Below are 25,385 nucleotides of genomic sequence, written 5' to 3'. Positions count from 1 at the left end.
TTGCCCTGTGTTCTCTGTTCTCTCTGTGTATTGTGCTTTGTTTCTCTTGTGCTCTGATTAAAGTACGTTGTAAACTCTGTTTTTTAGAAAAGTGCTATATAATAAAGTTAATTATTATATTAGCAGTAGCAGTATTTATATTACTATTACAAACTCCTTGTGATAACTGCTAACATATGCAATTACTTTTTTGGTATATTCCTTTTAAGTACTTAAGTCATGAGTATACAAAGACATTTTAACACCTGTTCCCATAGTATTCTACATCACTAATTGTACCCTATTTTATTGATCCAGCCAACTAATCAGGGTCACCACTATCAGAAGGAAATGAACCCCCTCCTGCACTCAAACCCCAGGTAAGCATGTGTTATACACCTGTAGTAGGAACACTTTGCTGAGCCCAGACCTAGGAAATAAAAAATATACACCACAAGCAAGATAGCACACCACACACCACAAGTTATAGCCATAGTCATAGGGCAGAAACATATGCTATAGTTAGTGATCCCACACATTTGTGTCTATTCAGTCAGACTATAAATATTGCGAGGATCTAAAAATATCCAGCACACTCTCTCCAAAAACCTCATTGCTATGGGTACCAGGTTGTTATTAACTAGTTCTTGGCCAGTAGCAATGATAAAAGTTCAGAAAATGGCAAGCCATACAGATGTACCAGATATATGACCTGTCAAAATGTCCTTTTTTAGCCTGTAGTTGTATTTGGCTACATATCTGTGAAAGCCACCCTGAAATTCATAATCAGATGGTAATCACTGACTGCAGTATTAAGACTAAATGTCAGCTGTCAGATAGCTGTGTGGACTGGTGCTTATCTCCCTCCTATTACCTACAGGCGAGCACACATTTATGAATAAGTGTGTGCCAGTTAGTTTCCTTTTCCCTTAACTGTTGTTGTCATTTTGAAAAAACAAATACTTTTTCACTTATTCCTGTGCTTTAGAGACTGGGGAAGTTGGGAGTGAGGGAGAATTGAGAGAGAACAGCCCTTTTGAACTGGCAGCCTGTTGTACAAGGCCTTTCTGTTTCATCTTTAGGATAGGCCTACTTTTGTTTTCAAACAGTTTTGTACTAGCTACTTGATCCAGCAAAAGTTTTAGCACGACCTCTGCTTTATATAAAGACCATTTCAACCTCTAAGCAGGCCAAAGATTATAGAAAGGCCTTACAAAAAAATAAAGTTTTGAGAAGTAATTTAAAAGATGATTCAGACTCTGCCAGGCTGAGCTCCTCAGACAAGTTATTCCAAAGTCAAGGAGCCCCGACGGCAAAAGCCCAGTCACCTTTAGTATTTAGCCTGGATGCAGGAACAGCCCAAATGGCCTTGCTTGAGGATCTCAGGCTGTGTGCAGGGCCGCAGGCTCATAAGGGATCAAAAGTTCAAAGAGATAACTAGGGGCCAGGTCATGCAAAGCCTTGAAATTAATTAATACAGTTCTAAAACAGACAGGCAACCAGTGAAGAGATGCTAAAATGGGGGAGATATGGTCTCTTCTCTTAGTTTTGGTTAAAAGCCTTGCTGCAGAATTTTGAACATAGGCCTTGAACATAGGTTTTTGGAAACGGAAACATCCAACCTAAAACACTTTAACACTGCTAAAAAAACAGCCTCTGGCGATGTACCTTGCAATCGTGGGTCCATTTTGATGTTTGGTGGTGTTTTTTTCTTATTCTCGTGGATAATGAACCAAACGTAGATGATGTTTATATTGTATATTTGTTGGATCTTCATTTTTCCACCTTCAATAACTTCTTAAGTAAACAAGTAAAAGCACATTGATGAATATAACTGGCATTACTGGAAGAGCAAGAAGTCGTGTACAACAGACAGCTGAATGGAACAATTTTCATTCCCGTTCTCTGGGTTGTTAAAAGACATTCTGGGAAACATAACCACTGGCTGATGTAGAAGTAGATGAGGCAGACTGAGAGAAAGTGGGTACAACAAAAGGGTAAATTACAAAACTTCATCACAAAATAACTCATGTAACTTGTTTGGAGCTCCCTGATGAAGGCCAATGCCGAAACGCGTTTTGTAAGTGTTTTTAATCCCTAGATGAGCCCATGAAATAAAGGCTTTTTAAATATTTCAAAGAAGAGTGCCTTGGACTTTTGTTTCATTCAACTCCTTGGACATCACAGATTGATGATATACAGCAGTGTAAGACCATCCAAGGGTGGAATTTTCCAATTAGGTAGGTAAACAGGGCATTTCAGTAGTCAAGGTGAGATGAATTAAAAGTATGTATAATCCTTTGTGAATTTAAGACATCTATTTTATGCAATGATCCTGAGATGAAAAAAAAAAACATGACTGCAAAAGCTTTTTAGTGTGTTGCTAAAAGTTAAGGCTCAGGTCAAATAGGACTCCTAAGTTCATGGAGGAAGGCTTAATATGTTGATTTAGAGGACCAGGTAGAATTATACAGCGCATATTACAGTTTAGTTTGTACACAACATTAAACAGATGGTGCTTGTAAGTGTACTTGTAATTAGATAAAGCACATATAAGCTACACACTATTATACACTTCCGATCACACATTTCCATTTGAAGCACAGTGATAATTTGTGACTCGATTCTGGGTAAGAGCTAAGGCTGTGTTTATAAGCTCTGTGTTTCCATGTCATGGCCCAGGCATGCCAGTGTCTGGCTGGATCTGGTTCTCCATGGAGGGTTCTGGAGACTGACCCTCATTAGAGAGGCTGTCATCCTCCCCTCCTCCCCTCCTGTTCGCCCCCTTGCTAATGCAAGACCCAGCATCCTAGTCAGCTTCCAACACAGAGACTTTTCTCTGCACGTCTCCATCTCTTTCTGTCTATACACAGCGATGCGGCATGTTACAAAGGAAAACAAAGGGCTTGCATCATAGTTCCGCCACTTCAATTATGCAGTCATCTCCTCCAACATTTTTGATTTATTGATGAAAAGCAAGGCAGCCTGGTGTGAACATGTGTAGATTCCCATGTCTTTAAATGTTTTGTTAAGTGTTGTTTTTGTTTTAAACTGATTGAAAATGTAATTCTTCGCACAGTAATAACTGTAGGGGAAAGCCTACAGTTTCCCTGTTTTTAAGTCATATTTCAGCTCTTAAATGTCTTAAACTTCTGGCCTGTTCTTTAAATATTCAGCGGGGTTGTGCTTTTTGATTGACTGTCCACTGAAATGAATATTACTATTGACAGCAAGCTCACAGACTTTCCACCCCCTGGCCTGCCTCACAGCACTACAGCAGTCGCAGCTGCACTACAGAAATTAGACTTAGAAGCAACCCTTGATTTACATATTGAAGAGCAGCTGCACTGGATTTGTAGTGTTTTTTTCAAGCCTTTTCTTTTATGCAGTGCATTCTGAGACACCCTTAAAGTGAATTCTATCATGGTGTTCTTGAGCGTCCTAGCACCACTGCAAGGCTCCCCTGTTGTTTGGAGTGCTACAGTTTTCTTGACAGCTAAAATGCTGCTGTTGATGTGCTTCAGGTTGGCAGTGCTTTTCTAACTCTTTTAACATGTTTCTTTGTGTGTGATATTTGTGTCTGCCTCTGGCTGGCATACCAGATGTGAATCCCCAGAACAGGCTGTCATAGAGACCTTGAGTGGCAATTTTACTGTTTCAGAACAAAAAGAGTCTATTTCGAACATAAATGCAACTGCCAGGGTAGTAACAAAAGAGTTGCCTAGATAGAATTTTGTTGGGAGATATTTGACTCCAATATAATTCACTACTGTGCAGAAACATAGTACACCTCGCTCGGTGTCAAGTTAAATCAAACTAATTAATTCCTTTCATCACGGGTTCTGCTATATCAGGAATATAACGACTTTAAAATCTAACAATTCAATCTGTCTCACCAAGTCCCACTCAACACTCTGGGGCCCCTCGAGGTGCTGTAGCAGAGACCGTTGTCCTCGAAAATAGCTTCCATTAAAATTGTACTATGTTCCTGCCCACCATGGAGTCAAAGGGGAGTTGAGAGTGGGGTACATGGTTCTGTTCAAAACAAACAAAAAAAATGATGTGGAAAATACCAGAGTTTTGCCTCAGTAGCGATAATGTATCTCTAAAAGACATGAAGCTAGAAAACAGAGAATTTTCTGATCTATTTTTAAATGAGGTTCAAAATTGAAAACATCTGAAAAGATCTGATAAAATATGAATTTGGTGTATTTGTAACTATTGTTTTTGCCACATTTTGAGATTTTGATGGGAATTAATTTATGTATAGGTGAGAGTATATTTATGTACATGTATAGGCTATTCAGTTGAAAAAGTAGCATTTTTCCTTTTCTTGTCATTATTTCAAACTATTGCTGAGATAACTGTGTTGACCTTTGAGTACAGACAATTCTGCTAGTCTTGGAGCTACTATTGGCCGCTCTTTCATGTCTCCAGCTTGTTTAAAATGTGGAGCAATGCTTTTGATCCCCACCAAGAGACAAGACCATAGCAGTAAGCACCCAGATTTTAGCATTTAGCTTTACACGGTTTGCCTATCATTTCGAGAATAATATTTTAGTGGTTTCTTCTGTGTGCTTGTTATAGCTCTTTGAACCACCTATGAACTGCAATGCCCTGCTGGTCATTTCAAATTCTACATTGAAGATTAAAGGTGATTGGGTCTTTGTATGAGGAGCATGGGTTGACACACTTTTAGAGGCATGATTAATATTTACTTTTTTAGAGTTATTTGTACTCATTATTCACTTTTATCTTACTTTTATGTTACATGTTTCAGTGTTGTTTTGTGTTTAATGAAAGTGCTTTGAAAACTTTAAAAGTACGTTAGTAAGTAAATCTTTATTTATATAGCACCTTTCAAAACCGGTCTTACAAAGTGCTTCACAAAACAAAAGGAACAACAATATAAAAGAAACTCAATAGAAATAAAGTAAATACTGAAATAACAGACAGTAAAATCAAATTACTGATGTCATCATCATTGCACTGTCACATAGGGCTAGACTGATATATCACTTTGCTGATATCAGCCCACTATTTGCCTCTTGTTAAAAATGTTACAGAAATGATCCATTTGGATTAATCAAGAAGAATAAAATCTTAAACCCCATGGGTATCTTCTTCTTCTTCTTCTTCTTCTTCTTCTTCTTCTTCTTCTTCTTCTTCTTCATCTTCTTCTTGATTAAGATTAAGAGTTAAGACAGAAGTTGGGTTGATATAAGTTTGAAAAAAGTTCAGACTTTGCATTTCAGCCAGAAAGTTAGAGCTCTCTCTCTCTCTCTCTCTCTCATACACACACACATACACACTGGTGTTTGGGCTTTGGTAGGGTTTGATTGTAATTTGTTGAAAGTGTTTGTAGCATATTGGTATTTTGTACTGTACATATTGTTAGGTTAGTGGATGTACTTAACAGTTTCAGACAGAGTGACAGTATCAATTATTGCAGCACCTAAGAGAAGCAAAAAGTTTGGTATGTTGGTTGTTGATGGAGAGAGAGACCAGTCTGAGACGATCAATTACATTACATTATATTACATTAGGTCATTAGCAGGCGCTTTTGCCCAAAGCGACTTACAATTAAATTGCCCTATAGCAATTTAATCTACAGAGGAAGAGTATGGTTCCTCATAAGCATGCAATGATCTGCTCTCATGACACATTTTGTCCAGAGGCAAATTGCATAAGTGGATAATTGCACATTTGAAATATAGCACAAAATGTATATGAATTCTACTTAACACATGGCTGTGTACAGTGCTGCAAAGTAATAATTTTTCACCCAGTGTTTACCACACTTCTTTCTCTTGCTCTGATCTGTCCCTCCATACTGAAATAGAATTGTTTATTTGGACTGAAACTGGTGTACTGGAAAAAGATTGATGCACAGAGGGAGCCTGTGCAGTTCTCAGACAGGGAGGGTAAACTCATTTAGAGAGAGAGGAAGTCCTGCGGAGAAGAGATGCTGTATCATTACACAGTGTTACGGAACCCTGAACCCACACACTCTCACAGCCACGGGCAAGGTTGAGCCCCCCTACCCAGGGCCAGAATGTGGACACTTGGAAGTCACAGCTTGTGTCAGAATCTAATAAATGATCCTCCAGCCAAGCCTGTGAGGCCGGGACAGTGAGTGTGCAGGAGAACGAGTGGCTCAAGGACAGTGGAAGCTTGGATGGGCTTGGCTTTTGGCGGGGAGTTGATTTGTTTAGTCGCCATGTAGCGGTAATTTGATACGCTACCTACAGCCGTTAGGATGGTGAGTGTAATGGTGACGGTGGTGTTGTCATGACTGTATTCTCCTGCTGTCTTTTCCCCAGGGAGTGGATGGATGTGCTCAGCCCTCCCATTATCCCTCCCAGCCAGCGGAGGAGGTCAGGCAGCACATGGCACCATCACAAAGATCTAATCAGAGGTAACCCCTAATTTTGCTCTTTTTGCCTCCAGCTAACCCTTCATTCCCGTTAGAGTCAGGGAGACAGCAAACTATCCAATACCACACTTAAACCTGCAATAAGCGATATCAGACCTTATAACCAATCCTGAAACTAGTGTGCTATGTGGAGATTTCAGTGAGACACAATGATATAACACAATATCAACACACGCGGGCCAGCTGTGTTGCTGTTTTCACCTCTTTTCTAAAGCTTGTTGTCAAATTTTGCTCCGGAACGAAGCTCCTCCGGCCCGTTCAGTAGCTTTTCAGTAGCTTGGCACCTCCCTCGCTGTTTAAAAGCAGCGCTCACCCCCCTCCCATTCCTGAAAAAAACTCTCATAATGACGGAATTGATGAAGCGAGCGAAAAACTTGTTGAACTAGTAAACTTGCCACCCACCTCTTCACTTGTCATTGTGGGATTATGTAACCTTCAGTGGGAGGAAAATCTGGCAAAGCGCCACTGGTAATCGTCGAGACTTAGCTTAGCTATTAGCATTTATCCTTCCATATGTCCTTTGTAGGTTTCCTTAGTGCAGTGGCTTTGCTGTGTGTTATTTACAAACGTGTTGCGGTTTCTGTCGCCCTGTAGTGGTCAGAAAGTTTATCTTATTGCAGCTTTAAGACGCAGCCCACCAAATTGCACATATGCATAGAATACGTACATCAGCTGTATCACATTGCACTAATAGAAACATTCACTGGTGTCAAAGGGTACCGAGGCGGAAATGTTAAGCTTCCCACAAAGATTGCACACAGTATGGTGGGTAAGCCTGTAAAACTGTATCTAATTAAAGGTAAAAACCCCATGAGAGTGAAGCTCTCTGTCCTCCACATAACTCCATAGGTCAGAAGAGACAGGCTCATTACAGGTCTGTACCCCCTAGACACACCGACAAGGTTAATTGATGAAACCTTTTCAGTTTACAACATCATTTTCAAACCTCTTACACATTGTGTCTCATAATTAGTTTTCATTATCGTCGTTGAAGTTCTGATTAGATAAAATGTTCCTCCTGGAGCATTCCATAACCTTTTTAGCATTTAACTGCCTGTCAATTTAACAGCTAAATTCTTGTGCTTTAAAGTAGTGAGATTACCATAGGGGAAGCTTTTTACCGCTTCATAATGTGGTGGTGTGTCTGGGTGTCTCAGGTCTTGATTGATGAGAGAAAAAATGGAAGCGGCAGAAAAGTTTAAAAAACCACCAGGGTCTGAAGGTCACAACACCCTCAAAGCTTCTCATTTCATTCCACAAATAGTTCACAGAGATCACAGAGTACAGATCTGTGGCCGGGCTCAGCTACTTTCTACTTTCTACTATCTTCTATCCTTTACAGATTTCATTGATTCAAATTGTTGTTACACTGCTGTCTATGTTTGGAGCACTTGCTTGTAGGTGTTGCATTTTGCCTGTGAATGATTTCCCTGCTTTTTACAGGAGGGGATGTGTCAGTGCATGAAGAGGAGAATGAGGAGGAGTATTTGAATCTGCTCTATGATCCTTGTCTGAACTGCTACTTTGATCCACAGACTGGGAAGTACTATGAACTAGCCTGACTCAAAGCTTATGAGAATCAAAATTAATAAATCAGAAGCCATTGACATTGAGTGAATGGGTTCAAGATTGTTGGAAGCCTATCTTATTGATCACTGATGAAGACCCCTTTCACAGCTAGCAGCGGCTTTCTGTTGCCATTGGTAATGCCGGTGTAAGGCAGTAGAGAATAAAAACATTTCTTCTCTCAAATCATATGCAAGCCATTCCATTTAGTTTTTCTTGCATTCCTGCGAGAAATGGGTTTGTTGCCCATTCAGTTGCACTTACATTGTTGATGGTAAAAATTCCTTCTATGAGTCTTGATTAGTTATATATATGAAGGCCTTCAAAAAAAAATGTGTGAAATTCCCTTTTAGAAAGAGGTTTTCTGCAATTTGTCATTTTATTTTGGCTTGTTATAAAAATGTATGTTATTTTGTTCTGTTTATTTAACATAATCTATAACATTGTAACAGCCGTTAAATGTAACATTTTGCACTGTATGTGTTGTGTACATATTGATGTATACACTGTATGAACATTGCAGTTATATTTAAATTACTGTAGTTCTGATTTCTTGTCTTTTAGTGTACTTGGTTTTTGATTAAAGTTGAAAAGTGAGGAAACTGAGCATATATTTGCTATCATACACACACACACACATACACACACAAACACATGCACAAACCTATGGCTGCCATCACTACACAAGGGCCCTGCCTGTATGTGTGGCACTATGTTTTGCCATATTTTTGAAGTCCTTGGGAAATCTTTATCACTAACATGCTCAGATTGCAGCATATTGTAATAATGGACAACGACTTAATGGATGCTATTTCCCTTGTTTGTTTTTGATATGCATAAATAAATGATGTCTTCTAGAGCTCAGATATAGCCTATGCCTCATTTCACAATATTTTCTAGTATACTAAAGCAAAGTACAGTATACCAAACACAGCAGCTCATAGCATCACCTCTGCTGCCCAGGCAAGGAACAGCAGAAGCCCTATCAGATTATATATCAGAAGAATACTCTTTCATGGGCGTTCTCAAGGTCATCAGGGGTAACAAAATATACATTAGCCCTCGTTGCACTAAATGTTTTCATGGACGAGCCCTCAAAACTAACTGGTTATAACCGAGGTCTTCTCTGTAAATAAAACCAGCAGTGGAAAAAACCTCAAGATGGTTCTCATATGTACCAAACTATCACCCTACATCCCCCTCTTTCATACCTAAACACCCTTTGTGCTTATGTTCCATCAACATCACATGTACAGCGATTGCATTAATTAGAGAATATGATGAAGATTCATGACATTTTATTATTATAAAAGTTAAAACCACCTGTTCTCAATCATTAATGATGTGGCAACCAACTGGAATTCCCCTGATAAATATATTGGATAAAATAGGCCTATATGAGCCCAATGTTCATTGGAACTTACAATCCAGTAAGAGGGGACATACATCATAGAACAAACGTTTAAAAAATATAATAAGTGAAGATGCTTAATTCATAAACGTTACAAAATGTAAACTATTTTTTCTTTAACACGATTTGGGTCGTTGGTAGGCTATATACAGTATTATCTTCTCTTACATAGGCTGGCATTCCCATCCCAAGTGGTTATAATAAATCAATCGTTGTGGTTTTAAATATTAATGTCCTTCACTGGATATTCCGATGAAAGGCCATGCAATCAAAAGCAACGTCAACATGTTTTTTTGTGTTTTTTTTCAACGCAGTGGGCGGAGCAGCGCAGCCACAGGTGAGAGCAACCAGGAAGTAAACAACCATGGCTTTTGGCTTGTCGCGGTACTAAACCTAGGCAGAAAACACAGTTATCAAATAGTTTAATTATTCGCCTATCAAGGTGTGACTTTGTTGTGACATTTTATAGAAGCAGTGGACGCTATTGCCGGACGATGAGATTAGGTTAACTTGGCTGTTAAGTTCACAAGGATGTCAACTCAACAGGTAAATTAAAGTCATGTGTGGTTATAGGCTAAGTACAGGCCTGCTAAATGACTGCTATTGTCAGTCATCTGCAGAAATAAACATCTTGAATGTACAAATAAAAAACAACAACACGTGATCAATATGATCTGGATGGCTATGATATCAAAATTGCTTTTCATTTTTTCCCATTTCTTAGATTCACAGAAATACAATTGTATATCTAATTGCATCAGGCTACTGTACGTTTGTCAGGATTTTTGGTTGGCATTTGTGTCAGTAAAACTTATGTATCCTACCTGATGGAGTTAGTGTTATTTAACTCTTGGAAGCACATACACTGATGCTACTTGTGTTGTGATTAAATCCAGACTGATGCACTTTGCAGTAAAAGTATACTTGGTTCAGAAGCAGTTCTCTATGAAACAAACATTAAGATATTAGGTGTTAAGTTTAAAGACTATATATAGTTTTATGCACTTGAGTCTCTATCAAAGTTTGTCACCTCACAATGTAGTAATTTATTTGTCAGAGTTTTTTTTCTTCTTTTTTCCCCTATAAGGAATAGCCTATATGCAGGCCAAAAAAGTAACAAAAATCACATCTATGAGAAATTTATGCTCAAAATGGCCCCAAATAAGTTTTCTTCATTCACCCTGTAAACACTCTATGAAGGGGAGCTTACTCAATCTGCACTTGGGAGCATACACTTCGATTGATACTTGCTGTGACTTTATTTCCAAAGTTTTTTGTTTGTTTTTTTCCTTCATTTTCAGATAAGTATGCAGGCAATTTAATCAAAGGCACAATAATCTGAATGAGTCACAGCAAGTATAGTGATAAAATCTGTTTGACTACAATCATATTTCATCGCTGCTTCTTTGTCTTTTATTGCTACGACCTCAAATACTTTGTGATTAATTCCCCCTGTTGGATTGTTACTTTCTGGCCAATCTCCAAAAGTAGAATTAATCATGACTTTCACTTCAAAAAGGTGATTATTGATGTATCTCTCACTCTAATCCTAACCTCACTCAAGATCCAATGCCTAACCCTTACTTCAAATACAGCGATACAGAAATTCATTTTTGTGATCATTGGTTTTCAAAGATATATTTTATTTTCCTAGCCCTGCTGTTGAGCGTTTGCGTGGTATTATCAGCAGTGTGATCCATAATGCCGCTGTTCAACTCTCCTATCTCCTGCCCATATTTCCTTTTTATCAGAGCCACACATCATGAACTGAGCTCTTAGGTTTATGGGCTGTTTAACTGCCCCAATATTAGATCTTATTAGATTCATCTATCATTATAGGTTGGGCTAAGGCTGCATCCCGGGATCATTGCATCTGTGATCTTTGTTACTTTGTCAGCGATAGTTGCCGCTGTACTGATCATCAGAAAATACTGCTTCCCAGTCAAGTAAGCAAATTTTATTAATGAGCTTTTAACACAATTATTTCAAAGTGTTCGTACAGTAGATGCACATTACCCTGGTCTGTCACATGACTTTATTCCAGTGAGGCCACATACAGATACTCGTTGCTGAGGCGGCTGGAGGATCAGGGCTCGGCAGTGACAGAGGAAGACAATGACAGGGGGCCCGGCGTAGTGGGAGAGGAGTCAGATGAGGTCAGTGCACAGAGGCTGTCCTGACTGTAGCTCCAGTCCATCCCACAAACTATTTTACATTCAGTAACAGTAACTGAAAACATTTTACTCCATACTTCTCTGCAGGGAGAAGCTAGCTGTATCTTTGTTGATCACATCATATGTCGTTATTGTAACTTTATCTTTCCTTCTGACAGGATCTTTTGGAATAAATCTCACAGACTGGGCTGCTGCTCTTGGATTGCCTGAAAAGGAGGTTATTGCTCATGAATTGTGTGGTTTGTGTTTCTGGATTTGCATTTGTCATCCGGATTGAGTTTTAGTCAGTGTGTTATCTCTTTGTTTGATGTGAAATGTTGCAGTTTAGCTTGATCTGTATTAACGCTGAAATTGGTAGGTTACATAATGTAGTGTGGGACCCATATTCATTAAAGCCCCAGTCCAAGGTTCGCTCGGCCATTTACCCTTATAGATATATAGATAGGATATGCATAGTTTTTGTAAACTTTCATAACTCATCATGACTTATAATACAGATCTGCTTTTACCAACTTTATACAGCCTCAAAACGCAGCTTAAACTCATGTTTAGCTGCCCCATGCTTTCAGCTCTTGTATCAAAAGCTCTGTCGATCAATATGAGACTGAGAATATATCTTGAATCCAATAAAAAGAGAACAAATCAAAACCTGAAGAGCTTGCCAGTAGTGAAGCGACAGTGATTTAACAGAGCAGACCCAAACTACAAATATGGATTGGGGCTTTAACTTAAAAGATGTGACTGGTATTTTTTTTTGGTCATCGCCCACCAGACAATCAAAACATGATGAAAGTATGGGCAAATCAAATAAGCCTGTAGCAACTAATAACTGCCAGATAATATAACTTTTTAAAATGTGGTTAAATGTCCCTCTAAAGCGGTCGAAAATGTAACAAAGCCTGATATTGTAATATTCTTTCCCTGATAATTATGTGAAATGGCAGTTATTGCATTATAAAGGATGCAACATTTTTAAATTACAACAATGTCAGTCTATAGATGTTATTACATTATCTGGCACTCTATTACATTAATAGGCTTCTTTACATTTCCGGCCCATTTAGAGGGACATTTTATTACATTTTAGTTAGAACATTATCTGACAGCTATTACATTATCAGTTGCCGCAAACCATCACATGGTTATTTGACTTTTTAGATGTTTCAAACATCCTAATTGACTTTCAGTTAAAAATAGACCCACTTGGTTTGCAACTGGCTGCCAGTTAGCTCCTTCCCTTTGAAATGTATTTTGCGTTTCATGCTAACATTAACCCACTTAACATAAATTTGCTGTGGAGTTCAATGTCCACAAACTTCCTAATGGGCCCCTAGACGGAGTGATGTTACAGCAGCCTCATTCTATTTTTGACAGCTGCATCATGCACCACAGAAGAAGATAGCCCCCGGTCAGAAACAGCAAAACGCCACCTGCTTGGGAGTAATGAGTGAACATCATTATGTGAACATCAGTGTTACATGATGCCAGTGTTGGGCAATCATTAATGAGAATTCATTATTCCACTGTGGTTTATATCTAATTATTGTATGTATGATCAAGAAAAATGAGCAGTGGAATCAGTCTGTTGTCATCAGTTCCTTCTCGGTTTAATTATCTTGACAGAATTGGGTTTGCATTGCCACTGTTAATGATCTTGACTACTGTGTATCGTTTTATATTATGGTGTACATTTAAGTAATATTCATGTTGGTTATTAAATAGTATTCATCCAGCTCATGACCTTCGTCATTTGCTCTTTCTCTCTCCTGGTTTGTTTGTTGTTACAAAAATGAAACTCATGGCTGGATTGATTTTATTTGAATAAATATCAGTGGATATTTGGTTTCCTACATAATGTGATCCAGTCCTATGACGCCCTGTTGTGTTCCCTCTGGATCAGTAGCTACAGTGCACAAAGACCCTCTGCTGGTCCTGTCAAGTACTGCACCATGTTATAAACTTATTCCTCATTAGTTAATATGCCATGAATATCGGCTGCCTCAATGCAAAACCCTTGATATGTCACAGTCTTGTAAATTCCCCAACATAGTACAGAACACAACAATATTTTAATACACAGGCCTATCAGAGAGTCAGGGGGCACAGTGACTACTAAACTGCTAATCCTAATATATTGATATATGAATATATTGATGTACGTGAAAGCAAAAGACTGCATTCCTGCAGTTTCTGCAGGACCCTCTCCATGTTCCTTCAGCCCAGTATTCCCTCAACACTACGTTTCCTCAGCCCTAAATTCACTCAAAATGTAATGCTCTATTAATCACATTTTTCTCCAATTGAAAATGGTTGGGTGTCATGCTGTTTTCTGGGGCTAACTATCGACTGTGGGGTTTCACCAAGTAGGCATTGTAAAAATTACCCATAATACAGTGAACTAGCGGCAAATATCCACCCCGACCCCTTTTCTGATCTGACCTCTTTTCCCGTTCCGATCCCAGGGTTTAGATACGTAAACATTTCTCTTGGTACAGCAACACTCATCTAACTCCACTAACTTAAATATTCAACAAACTTTCAAATACTTTTTTAAATTCTGTTATGTTCATTACTCGAGGAAATTCTGAGAATGTTCTCTGTGGTCCTCGTTAGTGAGGCTATGAGGCTATATGAATATGCCTGTTGTGACTTGAGATTTTCATCAGCGTTCCCACATGAACATCGAATTCAAGGGCTTTTCAATAAATTTCATGGTCTTTTTTTGTGAAATTCAAGGGCTCAGCATTGGTCTGTTTGGGGGTAAGACATGACATTGGTCAAAGTTAGATATCAGAGGCATTTCGCATTTTTTAATTGCTCATATTAAAACTGCTGCTGTAGCTTATTCAGTGTCCATCATAGGCATCTCCTCAGGATGTGAAGTGCTCATGCTAGGACAAACAGGTCCGGAGAGCACTTTCAGGGCCATCCATTAATTTTTCAAAAACTTTTAATGCCTTATTTTGTTTTTCTCAAATCTCCAAACATTCAAGGATTTTCAAGGCCTGCGGGAACCCTGTTCCATGGATGATTGCATTTTATCTCTGTAATAATATGTAATAATGGGACACAACAACACTGACACTTTATGTCACTTTGTACTACAGTATTATGTTCTTATGCTTTTTTATTTCTTTCCTCCTAACATGTTTTTCTATTTTTAATTGTTTCTTATTTTATTTTAATTCTCTTTGTTTATCTTATATATGTACATGAATATATGTTGCTATTATTTTCATTGTTACCATTCTTTTTACACTGAGCGGACCCAGCATACTGTTTATACCTGTGTGTGCTGTGTATATGACAAATAAACTTGAACTTGAACTTGAGCTATAGTTTATTAACCCCTGTAGGGAAGCTCTCTGTTTTTCCTTGCAGCCCTCCAGGCAGCTCGGAGCGCAGGGCCAGCTGCAGAGCGGCACCTTGGAGCTGATAGAGATTCAGTGTCTTGTTCAAGGACACTTCAGCAGGGCGGATGTTCGCTGACACAGGGGCTTGAACTTTAATCCTCCGCTTCAAGGACAGGCTCCCTACTCACTACGCCACCCACCCTGCTGACAAACATCACGGATGACTCAGCCATATGCAACAGTATTCCCTGACCTGTCAGGCACATTTTTAATGTCTGAACTTAATTGTTTGCATCTAGACAAAATCATCCTAGCCCACAAACTGGCCTGCAAATTTCCCTGCCATTTTCTTTTTGTCCTACACATTTTCCTCCTTGTTGAGTTTTGGGTAACACTTAAGCTTAGGGGACACATATTAACTATTAATAAGTTGTTTATTAACATGCCTATTAGTAGTGCAATTGCTATTCCTAAACTGGATTTTGTATTATGTATCTGTTGTCCCTTGTCTGTTTTTAACATGCTCCATTTTTTTTTATTTTTGTAACCTTGTAATGGTATGCTATCTTGGCCAGGTCTCCCTTGAAAAAGACATTTTAATCTCAAGGGACTTCCTGGTTAAATAAAGGTTAAATAAAAAAAATACAAAAAAGTAGTGTATTGGTTCATTATTAGTCATTACAAACCACTTATTAGCACCTTATTCTAAAGTATAGCCTGTTAATAGCCTCCTTATTACTGTTTATAGCAGTCAGTAAGGAAGTTGTCTTAGTATGCTTCGCTCAGTATGGGGCTTATGAGGTACTAGTATCACATATTGAGGGAAATTATTAAATTATTGAGGGAAAACCCATAGTTAATATTTAATATGTGTTCCCTAATCTAAAGTGTTAACTGAGTTTTGTTGCCATTTAGTTTCTCATCAGATTCAGTTGTGTTTTTGTTTGTCATTTTGATTTTGGATTTAATGATTAATATGTGTGCATAAGCTCCTTTGAGGGGTTTTTCTTGCACAATCTGTAGCATTTTCTCTGCACATCATATGGGATTTATTAAAATTTACATACAAATAGAAAACACAGATAAATGACACAATGCTCGTATAATCCCCTTTTCATTTATTCATCCAGTTTGAAATATGAGGCTCATATTGTAGTTTTCCCCCTCTGTGCCCTTACCGCTACAACAGCAGGGTTTAGATTCTTGTTTGCACACCAGAGGCTAAGCGAATTCTATTTAAACTGCATTGTTCGGTCCAAACCGTATCCGTTACAGTGGTCGACACCTTCCTATGTGTGACATTGTGAAGGGGAGAAACCTGATCGTCCAGTTCATGGTGGGTGTGTAAGTAATGCTACATCCTGGTTTCCATTTAGCACAAGGAGGAGTGTTGGCTTATCTTTTGAGGATCCCACAGAGCATGATCACAGGAATTCTGAGGAAATCTGTTAGTCGATGAAATGGCACCAAACCTCTGCTGTGTCTACAGTATTATGCGTTGACAGGGAATACTTCAAGTACATTTCAAGTATTTCAACTCTTATTTTTTGGGGAAAATCAGAGTTCTCTGATTGGTTGCAGACATGAGACGGCGAGGTGAGATTATGCTTTGTATATCAAACAGGTCATTTGGATTGTATGGACTTTAAAATTAACATGTTTTGTCTACTTGTTGTGGTTGATAGATGTTTTGTACCTTGTTCCTGTAATTGTTGTCCTCCTGGTAATGTGGGGAATCTCCATCAGTCCTTCCAAAATACATGAGATACATCAGAGAGCAAGACATATTATTGGTGAGATTGTTTCTTGAACTACCTCTTTTCCTTCATTAATTTATTTGCCTCTTCCTGATAATATTGCCACCCTAATATACCCTTCCTTTATTTTAGGAATGCCAAAGCCAATAGCAGTCAAAACAAGTGAGTGGAAAATCTTAACAGAATTACACAAGTTAATTAGTTTCTTGCAAGATATTAGACATTTTGAAGTTATGTTTTGATTAAAATTATGATAGACTGTCATCTTTAAGACACACATGACTTTATACCACATTCACTGTACATACTGCCATCTACAGTCCTCCTGTGAGACTGTGGTTTTGTTACTTTACTGTGATTTCAGAACTACCATCTCACTGTATTCTGCATTTTCAGCTACACCTAAAACCGTGGCAAAATGCAACCTCTCCAGGCCCTGTCCGCAGGACCACTTTGCTTTCCATATCACAAGTGGAGCGGCTGATATTGTCGGGCCGACGATCTGCTTTGATGGTAAAATGTATGTATTGATGAGCATTTGTGATACAGTGTAGTCACTGAAGGCATTATCTGCTGTGAAGATATAGGAATATAACCTTGATTGTTATCTCAACAGCATCATGAGCAATGTGTTGAATACTGTGGGATCAGGACTGAACATGGTGCTGGTGAATGGTGAGTAAAATGCTTTCTGATATCTCCCCAATACACTGGGAAACACATATCTGGCAAAGCATATACTGTGTGATTATACAATGAAATATGAAACACATAAAAGCATTGAATTGGCTTTAAAACATCATTGCAAGAGACTGTTAATAGTTTTGTTTTTCTTTATCTCAGGTGAAAATGGAGTGATTGACAAGTTTGGCTATCTTAATATGAAAGATGGAAGTAAGAATCACTGTCAGTTTTTTCTTTTTTTTTTCTAACTCAAAGTTTATATAAATCTTTAAATGATGATAATTTTTGTTCTATATTCTTTTGCAAAAGACCCAGAGGACATCCTGGCATATCTGAAGGCAATTAAGCCTGGAATGATTGTTTTGGTGGCGTCATTTGATGATGTGACTAAAAAGTAAGTCCCTAACTCAGTGATTCAGCAGCTAAAATTATTTCACATCACACTATGAGGCTCTTAACCTGAATCCTTCACTACTTCTCAGAATGACAGATGAAATGAGGGAGATATTTGTCGGAATGGGAAGCACCTTGATCAAGTCTGTAAAGTACAGAGACAACTGGGTGTTTGCTGGAGGAGCTTGGACGGGGAAGGAAAGCTCCTTTGAAAAGGTTAGTCATCCTGTTCGCCGCTATCATGTTCGCTCTATTTGGGTCAGCTCAGAACAGCTATTTTGAAACATGCTAAAAGTATAAAAGCGTGATAAGCTGAAGCTGCAAACCAATATCCTATTCCTTGTTCACCTGTCAGCGAGCTGTTAATGATGAAAAAAACAACGTTTACGGAGCATGGCCAGAGATGGTGGAGGTGGGCGGCTGTTTTCCCAGGAAATCCTAACTGATGGACATACATGTACTGGAAAGGACATTCATGATGACCTGGAGAATATGAGAGACACTTCTTTTTTTTTTTCTTTTTTTTTTTTTTTTTCTTTTGTGAACGGCCTGTTTGGGCCTCTAAAAATGTTGACAGTCATTGTGTTTTATATAATCTGTGTGATGTGTTAATATATTAAACAATGCAAAACAAACAAAAAATATTGCGGCTGGTGCACTTAAATGAAGGTAATTGTATAGGCTTGCTGTTGACTGAGATGCTACACAGCAACTTGGTCTAAAAGGTTTTCAACTACTCTACTGTTTTATTACTAGTGTAATATTTGACACACTGACAGTGGTGTGTGTGGGTACTTGCGGTTTCCAGCAGATCTGTCCCAGTTGGTCGAGGATGGAGACCCAGTGTGAGCGGAAGCCTAACCTGCTGTCTGTATGCCGACCTACTGTCCCATTTGGGCTCAATTAGCCTCATTTGTCCTGAGGGGAGACCTTTTATCCAGTTGTCACTCAAGAACAGTTGGCCAAGTTGTAATGCTTTTCTTATGATCTTCACACTCTTTTCTCTCTTTCTCCTTCCGACTCTCTCCGCCCCTTTTCTTCTCACATCACTTACCATCATTGCCTTTCCTATGCAGACCCTCCTTCTTCACCTTACTCTAGCTGTACACTAAGGTTTCTTTCAGCTCTTTTGGCCTGTTGTTGAGGGTTTGTCTTGCAGTTGGTTGCTGCTTTCCAAGATCCGGATGCCATGTGCTAGAGCAGGGGAGCATCATCATTGGTTCAAGGCAGCACAGACCGCTCTCTGGCATTCTTGGCTGTTGGGAGAGAGAGAGAGAGAGAGAGAGGGAGAGAGAGAGAGATAACTGAATGAGTGAGTGAGTAACCTCCAAACTGTTGAAACTCCATACACTCCCAGTCCAGGAAGTTTCTGTGTGGAAACGGATCTAGACTCAGGCTCAGGACATGGGAGTCACCCATGGAAAGAAGGTAAGATTGTTGTTGTTGTTTTCTTCTCCATTTACTTTGGCCATTTACTATGAGACATGCATGTAAATCACATTGCTGGCCTCTTTTTTTGGGAGACATCATGTGCTTGAGAAAGTTTAAAAACTGCTGATAATGAAAAAGCAATAGCATGGTACATCTTAAATCATGACCTGGGGTTATCTGTCAGTAACTGATATATTATTTGTGCAGTTTTTATCATACTGAAACTTTTATTTTACCTCAGTATCTCTGTGGTATTAGGTTTTCCTTTACTGTTTCTTTACTTTTCTTCGTTTTTTCCCAAAGACAGTGAATGTTGTAACCGAACGTAAGTCTTTATCCATGAAAAAGCCTAGCCATCACTGGAGAGCGTGCCCCAGAGAGTGTTTATCCTGTCATGTCCTATTAATTCCTCTCCACACAATATCCACTCTGTGAGATTAGCTAATCAGCAGGAATCTCACCTCATTATCCAAAGAGCAGCCAGCAGAGTTGTCATCAAAATGGTTCATCTACATTACACTCTCCCCTCAGTCTGACTGTTCACCATACCCTTATTTAAACATAATTTTATTTGAATATTGGATATTTTTTTGTAGAGATATATTAGACTTGTATTACTATCACAAAGAGTCAGTAGTAGAATCTCTAAGCTTCCCTACAGTACTACAGGATTGTTCAAATGCACATGCAGAACAAATTTAACACTCTTACTATGATATTTTTTGAATAGATGCTCAGATATGCTGCTGTTTTCTTATACTTTTGTGTTATGATTGGACACATTGAATTCTGCCTCAGGCTTGAAATGTTGCTCGCTGATTTTTTTTATCAGTTCAGTCTGTATTCAGCAAAGGAATAATTCTAGTCAGGACTATTCACTCTCCACAGATTCCACCAAATTAGTTATTCAGCAGGAACCAAACAGTGTTTTTTTATTTTTTTATTTTGTCATTAATGAGGTGGCAGCCCTCCACTTCACCAGTGTGGGCACTCGCTTCACTGGAGATATGGAACTAGAGCTGACCCTTCATTTGTCTCTCAGCATCATAATACGGCTTTGTGTTGCCGCCGTTTGCACAGAACTGCATTGTTGACCGGAGGTTTCTGTAAACATTTTTGGAGTGCAATCATGTAACATGCAATTTTGTTTTATTGAATTCACCAAACATCCATATAAATATTGTTGTTGTGACATATTTATATCACACACATTGTAATAGTTTGAGCAAGCACATTCTTGGGGATAAGTTACTGGTGCCTGTGAGGTCAGAGATAACTGTATTCTGTTTCTCATGCCATTGTCTTTTGCTGACAGAGAGATCATAATCTCCAGCATTTTCAACCCGAAAGTAGGACACACCTGAATGGGCCAGGTGAGAAATGTAGTAAAATCCAATTTGATACTGTTGATTATGCATCATTTAAGTGAATAAACTTTTTTTTAACTTTTTTTTTTTCTACCTATATTATTATCTTCCATTTAATCTCAACAATTTAGGAGTACAAAATCATATGATATATGACAGCAGATCTGATATGATGAATGTTGTAAGATGAAATCGCCATTTTGTCATTTGGGAGATTATGAAGTATGTTCCTGTCGTTCCCTGTGAACTTTATAAATAAAGTTTATAAAGGGCTATGGGAGGATCTGTGCGGCAGATAGAGGGTGACAGAGACAGTTGTTATGTGGGACAGGGAAGTTGGCAGTGCCTGTGTGTTTAAATGCCATAGTTTTTTGTCTGATGTGTGTGCCTTGAAACCAGTGATGACCTTAAATGTTCCTAACATTACACTGTTGTGAAGGTCTAATTAAGTGATATTCATCATGTAAAGAAACAAATCATTTACCATTAAACTCTACACTCTCTCTGATGGTTAAGTGTCAGTATTATGAAGATATATTTTTGTTGTTCTGTTTTTCCCTCTAGTGTCAGTGCACATCATGCAGACACACCAGGATGGACAGGAAGACGGAGAGGACCTGGACCTATGCCCAGAGCTGCAGGCTCTTCCATCACAACTACAGAGTGAAGAGGAGAGCAGTGATCTCATCAGGCCCCAAAAACTTCTTAATCCTTTAATAGCCTCCAAGAGCCACCAGGAGCTCCACAAAGAACTGCGGATGACCCATAAGAGGTTGGACAGTTACTAATCACACAAGTCAGATTTTAATCAGTGGTGGAAAGAGTAAAGAATGTCCTATTCAAGTAGAAATATTGTGACTTTGCTGGTATTTTACTTAAGTGAGTAAAAGTTCTGCAATAGCGTAAACATCTGTGTAAGTAAAAGTAAAAAGTAGCTCATTTAAAATGTACTCAGAGTAAAAGTTACTGTTACTTTTTAGAAAAGAAAAGATTTTTAGATGTGATCTTTTCCATGCATTTCTAAAAGGACAAAAGCACAGATTTCAAACTAGATTCTCTTTAACTGGAAAACTTACAATTACAAAATAAAGTGCACAAACAAGGTAAAGCCAGATTACTCTTCTCTTCTTTGCTGACTGAGCGTTCACTGCGAATGCCTCCACAGTCGGCCAATTTACATTGATCCAGTTTTTGATGTGGAAAGCCACAAAATTTGTACTCTGTATTGGATGTAGTGAAGTACAATCTTTCAGTAAAAATGTACTTAAGTAAAAGTAAAATTACTGACTTGTTCAAAAAGTACATTTACGTACAGTACACAGACAGACATACACACTTACACCTCAATTCAGTTGTTGAATTAAATGTTGTTGAACCTTTTGGTTTTTCTGTCAGGGGAGTGAGTCGAGAAGGGAAGACTGAACTCCAGCGTGTTCTGGAGAAGAGGAAATGGGAACAGAGGATGAAAGTGAGGAGGGATCAGGAAGAGGCGAAGAAGAACAGATCGCCACTTCATCAAGAACTGCTGAAGCGCCATCAGAGGCTGGACAAGGTATGCGACTGTTTCTTTGTTTTATGTACACCAACACAAGATAAGGATATCCTCATTCTGGTTTTTAAACACAAATATTATCCCAGTGTAATTGCATTGGAATAAGTTCATATTGGTTGGTTTTTTACATTGAAAATGTTCAGTTTCAGACTTCTGTATTTCTGAAATTTCAAAATCAATTTCTGGGCTGGTTCAGCACTACTTATGTACCCACGGGCATATAAAACCCCAATTTTGGGACAGCTTTGTAGAGCAATTTCGATTTTATGAACCCCTAAAATAATTTACCTTCAATATCACCCCATTTTAGTTGTTTTAACATTGTGTAAGCAGAGAAGGTGATAGACTCTAATAGAATAATTTGTAGCAGGTGGGGGACCCATTCAGAAACAATTACAACACATTCACAGGTCTGTTTCAGTCAAGAAGCACAACAGTCAGTGTGGATCAAATTGGCATTTACAGGGAGCTTTTATTGGTCATTTTACGTCAATGAATTTAAACCTGGAAGGGAAGAAAGCAGACAGACAGCGGTGCCACGGCGAGGGAAACCACCAATAGAAACTAATCAATGTAATGGGGACTATCAAAAGGAAATCAAAATAACCCACTAATCTCCAACATAAACACCCACTCAGTTTACCAAACGTGCAACAAAACAAAAGTATCCATACCAAATGATACCACTGCAATCCGTACACCAGCTGCAGTGCCAGAAAGGGGCTTCTGGAGGCAGGACATAAAAGTTAATTTCAAGAATCTACTGTGTCTGAAACAGTGATCAGTAAATGCTAAAGAGTTGCCTTTCCTGGAACCAGAAAAGAGTGGCATTTAAGTCTATGATGGCATCACAAAGATAAAATATTACTCTTGTGTTAGCTCCTGCCTCACAATGTATAGTTTGGTACCTAGGGTCCTACCTTGGGTACACATACCTCAGACGCTGTGGGTACAAATACTCAGTGTCCTACCACTGACCCATGAACATCTATATACACACAAGGCATTGGTTACAATAAAATCAGTCTCTGGATCAAATAAAATCATGTGAGGCCTGGCTGACATTTTAAAGAGATAGCACCCTCACCTTATGTGTCTCACGCAGCCTCTGGGTCAGTTTTTATTCGTTTTTACTAGTTTGAATGCTACACCTATGGACTGTAGAAAATAATGGACAAACTTTTTACACTTTTAATAGAGTACAACAGGTGGTGACATCACCAGTATGTATACTTGGCATTGTAAGCACAGTTTTTGATTATTACTGGTTGTCAGTTCACTCCCTATGGGGATGGAAATGCTGACGAAGGCTAAGAGCTAATACGCATTTGTTTCTTTGTCTGCTGCTGTGCATTAAATAAGTATTTAAACATATTTTGTGATTGCAGAGATTCCTCTTTTTTTATTCATCATGTCTAAGAATCTGCACCCAGTATGGATTCAAATGTTTTTGAGTTGAGTGGGCCAGCTTTTTGTTCTATTATCTAATTTTTCCCCAAATCTACTACCATTTGCCAATCTCTGCCCGCCCTAACTTACTTAACTACTGAGAGTAGCTATGCCTGAACATGAGGGACAGGAACGGTGTTCACCTACCCATTGACTGAGATTTTGTGGAGATAGTAGCACATCATAGTGCCACCAAAGTTTAGAGAACATCATGGTTCTCTAAACTTTCCCAGTTCATCCACTGACCTTGTTTTTCCTGAGAGACGGCCATAACACACCTTTCTGCTTCCTCCTGCTGATGTATTTGCTGCAGGGACATCTCTCTTTTCCCTGATGAAGTTTTACTCCATAAGGTTGCCCTAAACCTAATCCTAGTCTGCCCCATCCTTGTTGTACCTGCCCTACAATATATCTCATTGCACTGACTGTACCAGCTGAACTGCTTCTCGCTTTATTGTCAGCAAGCTGATACAGTAGGCACTTACTTCTAACTGTTACATCTTTCAACTATCAGTGTCATCTCCAATCTTACCTTTGCACATTTGAATTCCTCTGTCAAGCCAGATATACTGTAGGCATTTCTAAGAACTGTTTCCCATAAAAAGCTACACTGCTATGACACAGTGGGTCTCCAAGCCATTGCCTAGCACAAGCTAACTAGCCTCTCTAACTTCTTTACCTTTGATACAAGTATCTCGTATATTGCTTGTCTGGGGCCACATTAGCGCAGGCAACAGACCAAATTGCAGGCACCAAAGCTTAAAAAGTAAAAAGATGGAGTAGGTCGAGCCAGGGTGAAGCCCAGAGCTGCAGGAAGCTAGTCCATATTGCCTTATAGTCGCTGTAGTCATTGCCAAGAACAGGATTATGAAGACACATATGCATATTTTCCACAAATATCTTTCTAGTGGCACAGTTATTGAAGAAATCACAATAATGGGAGACATTATAAGAAATGAAATTAGCTATTCTGGTGACAACTTGTAACTTAAAACTTTCTTGTAGAAAACAAATGTAGTGACTTTATATTTGTACACAGAAGATGGTCCCACTGAGACAGACTTGTATTGAGTTTCAACACAGAAACGGTCTCTTCTAGGATTTCCACACCAAGGCCAGTTTTGGCCCCTTGGCTACACCAAAGCCATTAATATGTCAGATAATAGTTGAACTTTTGGGGGTTGGTCAATGGCTTTTATATTTTTCAAAGCAAGTGTCTACAGAAAAAAAGGATTTTAGAACCATGGACTGTGTGGTTCTTTCAAATCGTTCATATGTAGTGAATTGGATCTACCCAGACATCAATAATGTATCTTGTGAAAACTGTGCTTATTGACTGTGGCTACTCGCTCCTTAAGTGAATGTGTATTCATGTATGCCCAGGTGGAGAGAGAAAAAGGGCAACAGCAAGAGGAGCCAGAGTTCCTCCGAGTCAAAGAGAGACTGAGAAGAACCACAACGCTGGATGCAGGAGAAAACGAGGTCTAGCAGTTATGATACATGACTGCGGGTGTATGTTGGACAGTCGGCACAATGGATTGCTGGGAGTAAGTGATTGGGTTGAGAGGTGCAGATTGTACTCAGTGGTTGACCCTGAGTTTTAGGGTCCAGTGTTAAAAACCTGCATCAATGAGTGGGATGCTATGCTTTAATAGGTACTGGAGCGCTGAGGGTTAGAAGCAGTTATGCAGTGGTGCAGAGGTGAAAAGTAATCAGTGATTCCATGTATATAAAATGTTCACATCTACATCTGAATTAGTCTGCTCTATCCTTAGGCAAGATAGCACAGTAGACAGTAGTTGAGTGATATATCAGCTGAAAATCTAGGTGCAA

The 25,385-nt window shown here is 38.8% G+C and overlaps 3 protein-coding genes and 1 long non-coding RNA gene across 5 annotated transcripts in view; all 4 read left to right on the top strand.

Annotated features, from left to right (window-relative positions):
- The window catches only part of cfap20dc (CFAP20 domain containing), a 29,576-nt gene extending 21,599 nt beyond the window's left edge, over window positions 1-7,977 (top strand). Inside the window, exons 15-17 of the mRNA XM_071905518.1 lie at window positions 298-359; window positions 6,303-6,397; window positions 7,859-7,977. Coding sequence (XP_071761619.1) covers window positions 298-359; window positions 6,303-6,397; window positions 7,859-7,977 — 276 coding nt within the window. The remainder of the gene's footprint in view (window positions 1-297; window positions 360-6,302; window positions 6,398-7,858) is intronic.
- A 1,772-nt stretch (window positions 7,978-9,749) lies between these two features.
- On the top strand, window positions 9,750-13,295 carry LOC144539327 (uncharacterized). Its single transcript, XR_013504862.1, has 4 exons — window positions 9,750-9,938; window positions 11,232-11,338; window positions 11,437-11,548; window positions 11,725-13,295. It is a non-coding gene; the product is annotated as an uncharacterized LOC144539327 (long non-coding RNA).
- Window positions 13,296-16,337: 3,042 nt separating this feature from the next.
- LOC139916585 (protein FAM3C) lies at window positions 16,338-18,350 on the top strand. Of its 2 annotated transcripts, none has more exons than XM_071905509.2 (9): window positions 16,338-16,515; window positions 16,666-16,712; window positions 16,809-16,838; window positions 17,073-17,196; window positions 17,293-17,351; window positions 17,520-17,570; window positions 17,670-17,754; window positions 17,843-17,969; window positions 18,109-18,350. In XM_071905509.2, the coding sequence occupies exons 3-9, from the start codon at window positions 16,811-16,813 to the stop codon at window positions 18,193-18,195; spliced, it is 561 nt and encodes a 186-aa protein (XP_071761610.2). In that variant the 5' UTR covers window positions 16,338-16,515; window positions 16,666-16,712; window positions 16,809-16,810; the 3' UTR covers window positions 18,196-18,350. The 2 variants fall into 2 exon arrangements, with proteins under 2 accessions (XP_071761610.2, XP_071761609.2); XM_071905508.2 differs by having other exon boundaries at window positions 16,605-16,712.
- Window positions 18,351-20,825: 2,475 nt separating this feature from the next.
- On the top strand, window positions 20,826-25,040 carry LOC139916589 (actin-associated protein FAM107A). Its single transcript, XM_071905513.1, has 4 exons — window positions 20,826-20,853; window positions 21,116-21,323; window positions 21,947-22,103; window positions 24,936-25,040. The coding sequence occupies exons 1-4, from the start codon at window positions 20,826-20,828 to the stop codon at window positions 25,038-25,040; spliced, it is 498 nt and encodes a 165-aa protein (XP_071761614.1).
- The last annotated feature ends 345 nt before the right edge of the window (window positions 25,041-25,385 follow it).

This window comes from Centroberyx gerrardi, chromosome 5 (assembly GCF_048128805.1).
Source record: "Centroberyx gerrardi isolate f3 chromosome 5, fCenGer3.hap1.cur.20231027, whole genome shotgun sequence".
NCBI classification, from domain to species: domain Eukaryota; kingdom Metazoa; phylum Chordata; class Actinopteri; order Beryciformes; family Berycidae; genus Centroberyx; species Centroberyx gerrardi.
Note: the sequence above shows the minus strand (reverse complement) of the source record. Positions and strands in the feature narration are given on the sequence as shown.